The 14336-nt window shown below is 43.3% G+C and overlaps 3 protein-coding genes across 3 annotated transcripts in view; all 3 read left to right on the top strand.

Moving 5' to 3' along the window:
- Positions 1-14336, top strand: part of LOC115408404 (GTPase IMAP family member 7-like) — a 693369-nt gene that overhangs the window by 449219 nt on the left and 229814 nt on the right. The gene's annotated exons all lie outside the window — the stretch shown is intronic.
- LOC115408325 (uncharacterized) overlaps positions 1-14336 on the top strand; it is a 354329-nt gene that overhangs the window by 289459 nt on the left and 50534 nt on the right. The gene's annotated exons all lie outside the window — the stretch shown is intronic.
- LOC115408394 (uncharacterized) lies at positions 858-13659 on the top strand. Its single transcript, XM_030119126.1, has 6 exons — positions 858-958; positions 1090-1509; positions 1608-1844; positions 1911-2135; positions 3969-4020; positions 12479-13659. Exons 2-6 carry the CDS (start codon positions 1417-1419, stop codon positions 13627-13629), a joined length of 1758 nt encoding a protein of 585 aa, XP_029974986.1. The 5' UTR covers positions 858-958; positions 1090-1416; the 3' UTR covers positions 13630-13659.

Here is a 14336-nt window from a genome sequence, read left to right as displayed (position 1 = left end):
CGTCATATCTCTGTCTTTCCACTGCAACTCTCTGTTCAGCTCTTTCATTTGGATTGGTCTGTGAGAAATCCAAGGTTATCTGCCTGTAATTTATGATGCTCATTACATGATTCCAGAAGTAGGACACCTCAGGCAACAGGTCAATAAAAAGGTGACTCACATGAAATGACCTGAATTCTTGGTAGAAGGTCATTAAAATGCTTGTCCTTTTAAAAAGTGGATGCTTACTTTAACTTGTCCGAAAACAAATCTGAAATGCTTAACATTTGTATTGTGTTTTATTTTAGAGTTTGACCTGTATTGTGTGTGGATTTAGTGTTGTCTGAATGCTGCTCTGTCTATTTGTAGGCTCTGGTTCTTGCCCTCTACACAAGTATATGAGAGACATTTAGTCATCCTTATTGGACCTTGTATAAAAATACAGAAATCATTTTGACAAGAGACAAATACATTCCTACTTGATTTCACGAATGTTTTTGCTGCATTAGCCTGGGTACATCACAGTTGGTGTTCCACATGATGTGATATCTTGGGTTTCCATGGCTTTTGGTTACATCTATTTGTTGATCAGTTTTTCCCAATAAAATTATGGATTTTGTGCAAACATGCAATAAAAGAAAAACATTTAATCACATAACTCATTTTGCTGAATCAAGCAACAGTTCTGATGGTTTACTTTGGTCACCAGGTGGCGCAGTAGTCATTTTAATGCTTTTACTTCTCATGATCTGAGGTTGAAAATATTTACATTTAACCATCATGCGTCTCTCTTGAAATGACTAATCTGACCACTTCTGTGTTAGATCAACAGTCGGTGCTGCAGCGGAGGGAGCACATCGTACAGCGTGGAGAAGAGAGTCTGACATTGACTGTCAAGGAAAGTCTGGACCCTCAAACATCTGAACACACCTCCTCCTCCACCTCCTCCTCCTCCACCTCCTCCACCCGTCCTGCCCAGGTCAGTCAGCATCTCATCATACTGTGTCCGAGTTGCTATGGATGTGTCTCTATTTTTATTATACCAGTATTATGGAATGATTTTTCCTGTGTTTATCATGGGATTAAAATCACAACATTGTTTTCCCACAGACCCCAAAGGTGATTCCTCGATCTCCTCCACCCCCAAGTGGTGAAAACTATGAATTACATCCTGATGGTTCCCTGAGGGAAAGTCTGCAGGCTTCTGCCTGCTCTGCTCCATTTGACTCAGCAGAACAGGTTTCAGTCAAGAGTCCAGCTGTGGAGGAAGTTGACTCTTCACTTGAATCCTTCAGCTTTCGTCAGGCCAAAAATGAGTTTTCCCAGGTGAACTCCGTGGTAGAAGAGGAAGAGGACAGGTCTTCTTTGAGGGACAGTTTGGCCTCTGGAAACAGAACCTTGACCACAAACAGCCCATCAAGTGGTGCAGAGGTCCAGATGGAAGCTGCTGCACAGATCCCAGCAGGACGAACCACCCGAGGACGCGGAGTCCACGTAGAGATCATTCAGGGAACCATAGAAACCCAACAGGTGAGAAGAATTCATTGAAACACCTGAAAACCTTTGTTCAAGCAGCTTATGTTTAGTTTATAGACAGATGAGTCAGTGCTGTGGATTCCTGTTCTCAGGTTGATGCACTGGTATCACCAATGATCGGCTACGATCCTCAAACTTCAAGGATTGGAAACACTTTACACCAGCAGGTTGGGCCACAGCTGACGGCAGCATTTAAAGCAGCAGCAGGCTCTGAAGTGATGTTGGGCGTCCCCGTGCTGGTGGAGAACTTACCTGGACTCCCTTCACATGCAGTGTTCTTCCTTAGTCTTTGTCCCTGGAACGGAGATCCAGATGGGGCTGCAGTTGAAGTAAGTGTGTAAATGAAGACACATTATGAATACTGAGTGATTCTCACTGGATTCCTCTTTCTGCAGGTTCTTAAAATGGGCATCGATTCAATCCTGACGACATGTGACAGCAGAGGGTTTGGATCCGTGGTGTTTCCTGTACTCGGAGCTGGACTGATGTTGTCTTTTCCCATCGCTGTCGTAGCCAAGGTTTTACTGGAAGGAATTTATACTTTCCAACAACAAAGAACCAGCAGCAGACCCCTGACGGTCCGCATTGTCATCCACCCAGACGACCACGTGTCCAGTGAGGTAAAGCAAACTCTCTGAGCACAGTTCACCTGATGACTGTGACAAACTTATTGTACTTTTATTTAAATACATATATTTTACAACCGGAGTACGTCGACTCTGAGCTACCACCTCCACCCTAAACACTCAGGAGCAGCAGATGCACCTCAGCCCAGGTTGCCTCAGTTCTACCAAAGTACAGTTTTAGAGAGTGAGAGTTGCTGCAGACCTGTGGACGAAAGTACGTTGATGAAGCTAACTAAAGAGATCACTGAATGGGTGGAAACTGACTGCAGACCAATCAACATGGTCAAAGACTCTGTTCTCAGTGACGTTATCAGGGTGGCTGTTCTGACCAGGTGTACACCTCACCGTTCTGCAGATGTTATCTAATTTCATGTCTGTACTGCCGACCATGCTTCATGCGCCGACAACAGGCCATGTGAGGTGTGTGGCAGGTGCAACACCAGCCGTGCACAGTGCGCCACCAGGTGTGATGCCGCAGGTTCGATACCCCAAAACTGCCCAGAATTTATAAACTCTCCCAAATCGGTAACCTGAGCAACGCTCTTAAAAGGTGAGGTGGAACTTAAAGGTGCTGTAGGCAGGATTTTGCTAGTTAATGCTAATTTTTCTGTGTTTTCTTTGGATTAAATGTCAGAGTATCCATTGATAATCCTTTAGGAGTGTAGCATAATTGCACTACCGCGAGGGCGCAACGTTTCCATCTGTCTCTGTTCTGAGCTGAAAAGGAATCTCGACCGCTCCAGGTATCTTTGACCAATCAGAAGAGCCCATGAGGCTCGAACCGTGATTGGTCGAGGGGCGTTAGTCGAACATTCTCGTGGGAGGGGCTTAACTTGCGTAAGGGCGTGATGTCAGAGAAAACAGGACGAACCACCCGAGGAGGCGGAGTCCACGTAAAGATCACTCAGGGAACCATTGAAACCCAACAGGTGAGAAGAATTCATTGAAACTGGAGGCACAACTAGAACAGAAAACAGCTGCACAGTCGAATTTGATTCCAAAATCTAGAATATTATGCAGCATTGTGGCAAGCAAACTTACAGCAAAAAGAAGGATTCAGAGTTTTTCAGAAACTTGTGAAGAACTAGAAAATACTAACACACATTTAAGTATTTTTGATTATCTTCCCTTTTAAAAAAATGTTTATCAATAATTGTTCATCTGGGTTCTTACTGAATATGATATTTGTTGAAGGCAAAAAAAGTGATACTGAAAGAAGCTAATCATTTGGATTTCCTTAAAGCTCGTGTCTGGAGTTTCCTTTAGTTTCCAACGTATGTATAATTTTTCAACAGAGCTTAAATGTGTCAGTCTGGTTCGATACTACAATATAATATTAGCATAAAGCAATATAAAAATTTATTTATGAGCTCCGCCTTCGTCTCATAGACCCCCATGTTATCCGAAAAAGCACCGGTCAGCGTCAGCCAATAGACTTCAAGCTTCCGCCTTGTCATGCTGTCAATCAACTTGTGCACGTAGCCAGAGAGCACGGCCGCTCGCCCAGCAGAGGAGAGTTAGCTATGCAGCAGCCGCCGAGCTTACCTCGGATACATCCACTGTCTGCTGAACATCCACCGTAAACAGCTAAACATGGAGGATGCTGTAGGACTCAGAGGCTCTCATTTTCACCCGACAGATAATGCACGTGCACAATTAAAGGGGCGTGGCTTGGTCACTCATGAAAGCAGAGGGAGGGCGGAGCCTGAGATGTTGGATTAAAAAAAAACCTCTCTTTTTCAAAACTTGGGACACGAACTTTAAGTAAACATGAGTTGTGCAAAAAGCTACGATGGTTTCAAACTTTACACTGATTTGGGTCAACAGGTCTTCAGGTCTGCTCAGGAGGAGATTCATCGGAACCAGGATCACAGTCAAGGTCGGCATTGAATGGACATTTGATCAGGTGTAAAAATATATTGAAGTACTACCATGACTACCGTACTACTAATTAGTTACTGCAGTGTTCTCAGTCACTTTGGTGGATTTCTCATATCACTATTTAGATTTAGTTTATACATTTCTCAAAACAACTAGAACACTCTAAAAAGTTGTTGATAACCTGCAAAAGCGTGTCACTTGCTCAGAATGGATATTCATATTCATTTCATATTCATTTCTCGAAAGTGAGAAAAAATCAAGACAAGACACTGATTACGGATGTTTTAGTTTTATTGCATATTCCCTTTGGAATTCCAATTTATTCACAGCATTGTGCTCAAGGAAAAATCCATCCTTATATTCAACAAAAGTTAGACTTCCTATGTATTGTTTAATGACCAGTTGACAGTGATATCCTTCAGGTCTATTGTACTATCATTCGGTGAACATCGACATATTCATCTCAGAACCAACAATATATCACTTCTTTACTTGTTTGACTATCTTAGCATACCATAAACCAAATGTAGACAATATCTTAGACAAATGTTAAACTTATATCTTCCTTAACAGGCCAGCTAACCTGACTGAATACTGTTCATTGACTCTTATTCTGAAGATTCTGAGCTGCTTCAGTTCACACAGGGATTCAAAAACAGAACTCTCTTTTATCCCAACACATGACAAACAAACATGACCTGAACTAGGCTCCCAGGTCGACTACTGGTCACCTGCATAGATGCCAAGGATTATTCTGACTCAGAGGGCAGTGTATGCACTGGAAAGTCTTTCAAGTGACAAAGTCTCTAAGGTGGGATGGCTGCTCGATGACTCGGCCTCTCGTCATGGTCATGACGTCTGCTGATGATGTTGTTCTCTCTTCTTGGTGATGTCCTCTGTGTGTTGCTGTCTCAGCTATCCCTTTGTCCTTTTCTTCCTCTACAAGCTATGGCTGGGAAAGCAATGGGTTTATCAGATGCAGATGCCATCTGTCTTCATGCACCGTGCCGTTGAAGTAGGATCTCTGCAGAACAGCTGTAGTCCTGGTCCATATTTTCTGATTGTCAAGTTTGACAGTAACTGAATCACCAGGCTTGAAATGAGGCAGCTTGCTCTTTACTCTGGAATCTGCTGCTTTCACAACAGACATATCTGGCCACTGGAGTAGAAATTTGTCTGCAGGGATGAGAACAGGAGTCCATATCTGACGTCCTAACATTAGTTGGGCAGGACTGTTGCCTGAATAGGGGTTGTTCTATAGCTTAGGAGAGCCAGTGAAGGGTCCTTTTGTTTTACTTCAAAGTTCTCACAGCTCGTTCAGCGGCAGCATTCAACTGGGAATAATGCTGATTCGTTGTGACATGGTGGATGTAGGCATGGGCCGGTATGACATTCTGACGGTATGATAACCTTAGGCAAAAATATCACGGTTTCATGGTATTATGATCGCAGCTCTAAAATGTGTACTTTGAACGTCTGTATTTTTTAAAAAAAGGAAAAAAAACGTTTCAATTGAACAGTCTTTTATTTTTTCAGTTTTTCTGTTTGTTTTTTCTGTCCTAAAAATGAAAAATAAGACATTCAAAATCAAACATTAAACGTGCGTCTCTCTTCTTCAAGTCATGTTAGAGAGTAAACTAGCTGTTGTTATCCATCCTAGCAATAAGATGAAAGAAAAAAGTTTCAGATAACTTTTATTTTTTACTGAGGCAGATATGGTAACTGGCATGCTAAGATAAATCCTTAGCAAGCTAGTTACCATATCTGCCTCAGTTAAAATATAAAAAAAGTTACTGAAAGATAGATATGAAGAAAAGATAAGATATGGTAGTTACCATATCTGCCTCGGTAACAAGCTCATTTCACTAATGTCAGACGTTAATACGCTCGTTCATTTCAAGACAGCATTAACTTTTCCTTACATTTAGCATACAGCGATGGGTGGTGCTCCCGTAGATGTGCTATCATATTCGATGTATTGCCTCCTCGGGCTTCCACTGTTCTCAAGCATGTTTTGCACGTCGGGCGACCTTCTTCCTCCAAGCCGTGGCCGTTCACAGTAGCCGAAGTATTCCCAAACAGCCGACTTAGTCCGCTTGGATGGCGGAAAAAGTTCCGGGGGCTCACCTCCCTCAGCCATCACACAGCCTGCAGAGCTGCCTGCTTGTCATTCACAACAAGCCCGGGGGGAGGGGGGAGGGGCGCTTTAGGCTGCAGTTTCAGACGGCGTGAGGGACCTCTACTTTCTCCCTGATTAGACGTCACATTAAAAAAAACGCTCAAACCGCAGGAACGGTATGACGGAAAATTTTAGTAGTTTTGAAACCTTGACTTTTTCATACCGTGGTATCCCTTAAAACCGGTAACCGGCCCATGCCTAGGTGGACGTCATGTGCCTTTGCAAATTCCTGAAACTGCTGTCCAGAAAACTGTGGTCCATCATCAATCCCTAAGGTAGTGGGACAACCCCACGTCACGGAGATGGTGCTGAGGCGAGACCTCACCGTGGCCCCTGTCATGTCATGTAGGTAGGCTGGGTCAATGTATCTGGAGAAACAGTCAGCTTCTTCAACGTGGTTCCTTTTGTCCACTTTGCAGGTGTCAGTAGCAACTCTCTCCCAAGGTCTGCCTGGTTGGCATCAGTGGCTCCTTGTGTTGAGTTGGTCTCGTTGTTTAGCAGTATGTACACGGTTTTATCCAGTCCTGCAGGGCTTGCCTGATGCCTGGCCACCAGAGTGTCTGCTTGATCTGTTGGCGGCACTTGCCAATGCCCATGTGTCCATCATGTGTACAGTTAATAATTTCTAACCATAGGGCTTTTGGAATAGTGATCCTGTTGCCATAGTGTGGTAAGTTAGAGCTTGTTGTCAGGGAGTCTTTTCCAGCATCACATTGCAAAATGCTGTCTGGCACTTTGGAGGCATATTTTAACCAGCCGCATTACCATTTTGCAGCTGTGCATCCTCTTTCGTGAGACATTCAATCTCATCCAGATAAGAAGTTGACACTGGCCATGGGGTATATGTGGCATCCTCAAGGGCTTTCTGTGTCATCTGATATTTCGACCGTGTCCTGATACATTGCTGTAGAAGGGTGCTAATGAGCAGTTTATATGGGACATAGACAGTTTTTGCATTGAACACTATGATTCTGTGTAACATTGGAAAGAGTAGTGGAACTGCATTGATTTCTTTCACAATAAAGAGTGGGACCAATGTTTTGTGGTCAGTTTGGACTGTGAAGTCATCCAGACCATGGAGGTATTTACAGAACATTTCAAATGCCCAAACTGCAACAGTCAAAGTTTGGGAACAGTATGCTGCTGGTTTCAGACATCCATTGAGGTCCTGCAGAAGAACTCCATCCAGCCCATAGCTGCTGGCATCTGCGCTTTCTGCGGTTTGTTTGTTGACATTAGAGAAGGCTGAGTTGAGCCCCACATCCATGCTATGTCAGTCTTGAGCAGTTCATTGGGAGGGTGCATGACATCTGCTCCCTTGGACAAGTGGCGTCCAAGGAAATGTACCATGCCAATGATGCACTTTCGCTCTGTGACATTCTGTGGTGGCTGCATGTCTCTGATGGCTTCCACTTTTCCAGGATTGGGTCTGATGCCCTACTTGTCCACGATGTGGCCCAGAAAATGGATTTGTTGAGGCTTAGCCCAGAATCCTTGAGCATTTGCAGCACCCACTGCAGGTGTTGCTTGTGCACCTCAAGGCCTATTTATACTGCACAAGAACAAGAGCAAAGTTCGGCTGGGAGGCGGTACGAGAACAAAATGACGTCATTTTGTTTTCGCACCGCCTCCCAGCCGAACAAATTTCGGCAGCCTCTCGCCCTCCTCTTGTAAGAACTTTATTTGGCTGGGTGATCGAGAAGTCTTCTGTGATTGGTCAGATTTTCCTGCTTCACCTCGACACTCCCATTTATTGCCAAAGCCGAGCCACTTCATTAAATGGAGCAGAAAACTCCACGTTTTCCAACAATCACTCATAAAATCAGCTGAATTCCTCTTTAGAATTATTTAACTGTCCAGGTATATATTTACATTACTTGTACCTCTTTTTGTTTAACAAAGTGTTACCACTGTTCAACGGAGAACTGCCTTGTTGGGTTATTTATACACTGAAAATTATTCTGGGCTCAGATCATGTTTTAAACTGATTTTATTCAATGGCTGAAGCGAACACATTTTGAAAGAATGGATTTCATGACTCTGATAATCTTCAACCATATGGCTTTATTATATATTGCCAATTAAGATACCACAAACACTTCATATCCCCAGACAAATAAATAAATACAACTTGTATAGTCCTCACAATCTCTCCCAAAAATCATGAACCAGAATTTTTAAAAAATATATATTTCTGAATCAATCGTCTTTAAAAGGCATGGAAGAAATTATTCACATCGATTGATTGCTGTATTTGAAATATTTTTATTGAATTTTTTGGTTTTAAAATGAATTAATACAGCCCCTATAATTCCCTCCTGCCAGGCACAAGTCCTGGAGGAGTCTGGAAAACTCAGAAAGTCATTTCTTAAGATGATCGGAGTCCCGGCGGTTTCTCTCTTCCTGCACCCTCTGGCTCCTCTACCTTCTACACTGCCAATAAGCACGAGCAGTAGTGCAGGAGAAGTTGGTGGATGTACCTCGCGGGTGGTGCAGTAGCTGCATCTGTACAGATCATGATAAAATCATTTTCAATGCCTTGACCATTAATTAAAGAGATTATCCCTCAGCATGAGACTGGATCTAGAGACGGATCAATAAAATGCAAGGCGTCTCAGTTCCTGATGATCTGTTGGTCAAAGCAGGAGAAAAAAATCATGAAGAAATTTAAATATATTCGACATTTTTTTTTATAATGATGTAAAAATAAAATACATATTATTTATAGACTGGAATGTGTATAAAAACAAAAATGAGTTTTTAATTTGGGAGAATTCATTAAAAAGATATTACAAACACAATAAATGAGTATAAATTAATATTGGTGGAGCAGTGAATATCTGTCAGCTATTGTGTGGCTCCTCGATATACTCTGAAAAATGATTTAGACACTAATTACTTATATTTTTTGGGGGGGATATTACTGGCTAAATAGAGGAAAATTGAAACATTTAATAATGAAACAGCAATAGAGAAATTGATGAAGCTCTTACGATCAAATCTGCAGCTCGCTACTCTGTTTACCGCCCAACAACCTGCCTTGCCTCGAGCCAAGTAAAAAAAACTTGTATACATCGTTTCCTGACAAAAAGACTTTTTAAGTGATGTTCTGTGCTCCTCTTTCAAAGAGAAAACTGAGTCGCTTTCTTATAAAACTGCAGATATTGCCGTGTCCACGGAGATCGCTTCGCATGCCACCATTGTTTTCAAACTTTTGGGCGCTTCCCGCTGTCGTCACGTCTTTCGTCACGTCCGCTCCTCCCGCAGCTCCCGCCTCTTTCCCCTGATTGGGCCGGTGAAATTTTAACAGAGTGAAATCATTGGTCTATGGAGCGCTACAAGATGGGATCTGCAGGATTTAGGAACTGAATCAGGCAGGCCCATCTGCTATGCAAGGTTAGTCATGTAGAGTTGCTGGAAAAAGTTGCTGGACAAGCGGAGCCAGCACTGAGGGGGTCGTGGCGTCAGAGGGGCGTGGCCTTTGATGTCTCGCTTCGGCTGAAGTATGAAATGTCAGCAGGCAGCCGGACTTTCTTCGGCAGCTTGATGACGTCATCCTGCCGAACTTTGTACTTGTTCTTGTGGAGGATGTAGGGGCCTTCAGGGGTGTCTCCATAAACAATTATGTCATCCATGTAGGCTGCCAGGCCATGGAGGCATTTTAGAAGATTATTCATTTCCTTTTGAAATACATCTTGAATACTGGATATCCCAAATGGAAGGTGTCTGAAAAAGTCCCTTCCAAAAGGTGTGATGAAGGTCTGTCACTGTCATCATTTATTGGGATTTGCCAGAATCCTGTGGCAGCATCCAAAAGTGAGAATGGTCTTGAACCAGTCAGCCTGGGGAGTATCAATCAATAAATCGATCAATCGATCAATCAATCAATCAATCAATCAATCAATCAATCAATCAATCAATCAATCGATCAATCGATCAATCAATCAATCAATCAATCAATCAATCTTTTTATTTCGAACTTAGTTATCAATTGAAGTTCCACAGGAAACAAGTAAACTTAAAGTACAATTTTGCATTCCAAAACAACAACAACAATAATAATAATAATAATAATAATAATAATAATAATAATAATGATAATGATAATAGAAATAAACATAGTACATATGTACACAGTCGTGACAACTTAACCACATAACATTGAGAATGGGATGAAACTTTGTAGAGGAGATTCAGACCAACACATATTCTCACTCTGACATTTTTCCTTGGTTGTGGTACCATTGATGCACACCATTCTGTTGGTTCTGTTATCTCTTCAATAACTCCACATTTGACCATTTGTTGCAGCTCCTCCTTCACTTTGGAGAACAACAGCAGAGAGACCTGCCATGATGGAGCATAGCATTGCTCCCTTATTGTTTAATTTTCACTGGGGTTGTGTTTAAAAGTCCTACAGGCTCACAAGATGGGCCTGTTCTCTCTTCTGTTCTCTGTATAAGGTCCATGGCAACTGATGCTGATGTTGTAGAAACAGTACCATCTCCCTTTGTAACAGGTGATTTTAAATTTAACTTTGTTTGTAAGCCTTCCTCCTTAGTAATCCACGAAAAATTGCGCCTCTGCTTTGCTGCTCAGAAACATGTTCCCTGATGAAACCTTGCCTTCTCATGCATCACGGTTATTTTTGGCATGAATTATTTGTCTAATTTGTCCATTTTGACATCAAGGTCATTTTTTAATTAGCATCACTCGGCCTCGCTCCCGAGTGAGAACATCAAGGTACAGACCTGTATTTCCCCATCCTCCTTGTCCAGCATGGTGGTGATTCTGTACCTGTTGAACCTCTTTTTCCAGTTCGGACACAGCTCCGAATCAGACAAGTCAAACTTGTCTGGTGGTTGAAACTTTGCCAGGATCGACTTCTGACACCACGTGTTTAATGACCGTCAACAGTGGTATTCAAGAGGTTTAATGCAGCATCTTTCCATGAACGTGTGCATCTCTGGTGCACCATTCCAACATCCTATATGTGATTCCCTTTACGTATAGCTGGTCCAACAAGGAAACAATATCGCAGTAAATATTGGAACTGAACATCCAACGTACACATTAGGATAAATCAGTGCCCAACCATTCGATTGCGGAGTGTCACCAGGTAGACCGCGAAGTGCAGGGGGAAAAAAAAGTTTGTGCAGTAAGAAAGAAAGAAAGAAGAGAGTAATGTGTGCGCGCGCGAGCGAGCGAGTGTGTGTGTGTGTGTGTGTGTGTGTGTGTGTGTGTGTGTGTGTGTGTGTGTGTGTGTGTGTGTGTGCATACGCAGCGCTTCATGCATGAGAAACAGCGGTGCAGCTGGGGGGGTGGCACCCCAACCCTATGCCCCCGCTTCTTCTTCTTCTCCTTCTTCTTTTTCCTGCAGACTAGGCACAACTCGCTGCATTGCTGCCACACACAGGTGATTTGCGCTATTACAGCTTCATGTTCTGGGGCCTAAATCCTGCTGTACAGACCCGCTGTCAAAAGAAGGTGAATTACTGCCCGTGCAGTCTCCCTCTCACTCAATCCCTCACCCAGTATTGTAGTCCCAACTTTTCCTCTGTTCTGTGCACGCTGGAAATTTCATTATGACATGGCTCACTGACTCTGAGGATTCACAGTGTTTCTCATCAGGATGTTTCCCTACTAACACCAACCCACTGGCTAATCCACAGTGCCCGAGCCTGAGCCTTGTCAGTTTGATGTTTTCTGCCCTCTTCATACATGCTCTCTTTGTGGGATGTACTAATGGTTGTATCTGAAACAATTTCCTCCCTCTGCTGTCTCCCTCCCTTGAAAGAGGTAGATCCTGAGGGACTGGCAATTTGAAAAGTAGATCTTGGGTCAAAAAAGGTTGGATACCCCTGCTGTAAATTATTCATGCTCATCCAGACATTACTGTCTGTCTGGACACATTTTTATCTACTTCACAGTGAATGACATCTCATACAATGCAATGAGGAAAGTGTCTCTAATGATAATGAGCAAATGATAATGTTATAAAACAGCAGAGAACTGAAAGAAGGCTATTGCTGCTCGTCCAAAAGTATTTGTGTTTTGTTTCGTTTTGAGGGACTGAGAAACTGCTACTATGATGTTCACAAATGACAAAATGTTGAGGAGGTGATGTGACAAAATGCACCAAAGCAAATGAGGAGAACTTCAGTGTTACAAACAGAAAATCTCACTCATGTTGGCATAGTACTTTCAAATTGCTGGAAAAAACCCCCTGCATGATAAAAGATCGATATGCTTGAACAGAGTCTTTTTTCTCCCTCAGAGTCAAAGCGGATCGTCCTGCTGGGAAAAACTGGCAGTGGGAAAAGCAGCCTTGCCAACATCATACTTGGAGAGAACTTGTTCACTGCACATCATTCTTCTGTTTCTGGAACTGCCACATGTCAATCTGAAACCAGAGATGTCAGTGACAGAAAGATCACTTTGGTCGACACGCCTGGTTTGTTTGATACAGAAAGGTCAGAGGAGGATTTGAAGCCTGAGATCATGAAGTGCATTACAGGGTGTGCTCCTGGAATTCACGCCTTTCTCATCGTGCTGAGAGTTGAGAGATTCTCAGAGCAGGAGCAAGCCGTCATCAGCAAAATATGTGAGTATTTCTCTGAAGACGCTCTGAAATACGCCGTGGTCGTCTTCACTTCTGGCGACCAGCTACCCAAAGGGATGAAAATCGAGAAGTTCATCAGTAAGAATCAAAAGCTGAGAGACCTGGTGAACAGGTGTGGCGGCCGGTGCCACGTCTTCGACAACAAATACTGGAACAAGAACACGCTGCAGAACAACTACAGGAGCAACCGCTTCCAGAGGGAAAAGTTACTGAAGACCATCGACAAGCTAACGGTGGAAAGAAACGGCCAATGCTACACCAACGACATGCTGCAAGCTGTGGAGAGAGAAATCCAGACAGTGGAGGAGCAAATCAGGCAGTCATCTCCAGAAGACCTGCCACCAGAGGAGATCAGAAACCAGGCCAGACGAAATGTGGAAAACAGATTCCTGATAAAATTGGCCGGGGTCGGAACGGGGGTTTTGTTGGGAGCTTTGTTTGGCGTAGAGGCTCTGGTTAGAGTGGTTGTAACGGCTGTGAGACAAATATCTAAAGCAGAAATCCCCATGAAGATAGTTGGAGGGTTAACAGGAGTGTATGGAGCAGCGAGTGCAGCAGCAGCGGCAGTGGCGGGAGGGGAAGCAGCAGTAGCTGTTGGAGCAGCAATGGGTGCAGCACTGGGTGCAACTACAGTTTTCGCGGCTGCAGCAGGAGGCGTCATGGGCGGTGTTATTGGACATGAAGCAGCTCAGGAAGCAGAAACAATGCAGGATGCAGTGAAAAATGCAACAAAAGCTTTAAAAGAAACAAGAAGAAGTTTCATTCTGCTTTCAAAAGACATTTCAGTCACTCACAAAAAAAAATAGTTAATTATGGGGTAATACGCCTCTAACAGACAGCAGTCATAAATAAATGTGTGTTTTAATGATGTGTGTTTGATTATGAGATGTAAAATGATCCTAATGTTTAATGAAGTCGGTACACTTGAGGGCACAGCAGCAAAAAATGATGAACTTCCTTTTCCACTATACTCACTCTCACACATCCCTACATACATACTTCTCTTACATGCATATATTTTCTTTGTACATATGTGTGATTCTCATAAAATATGTGTTTTGTTGAGATTATTACTTTTTGTTTCCTTTCCTCCCATTACAATGGTATTTTACTTTATTCTGATGGATTCTTGATGAGAGACACATTAAAGTGCACAATGACATGCTGTTCACCAAATGGACACAGGGGGGCAGCACCCTCCAGCAGAGTGAAGCCTCCTCATCCAGATGAATGGAGGGATTACAGTCAAGTTGGCACCAATCCAAGTCGGCCCTGGCCAACTCGGCACCGCCCCCGGGATACAGTCAAGTCGGCACCAGGTGAAGTCGGCATCAAGCCAAGTCGGCCTCATGGTGGGGGGGGGGGGCTCTCAAGTGGCCGAGATGGTCGGTGCCGACTTGACTGTAAGCTGCTTACCAACTTGGCCAAAAGTCTCTTTTTTTTAAAATCACGATGCGGCTGGGGCGCGATGATTTGCACAGTTTTTTTTTTTTTTCGTGCCGGCTGCACCACT

This window comes from Salarias fasciatus, chromosome 3 (genome assembly GCF_902148845.1).
Source record: "Salarias fasciatus chromosome 3, fSalaFa1.1, whole genome shotgun sequence".
In the NCBI taxonomy this organism is placed as follows: Eukaryota; Metazoa; Chordata; class Actinopteri; order Blenniiformes; family Blenniidae; genus Salarias; species Salarias fasciatus.
Note: the sequence above shows the minus strand (reverse complement) of the source record. Positions and strands in the feature narration are given on the sequence as shown.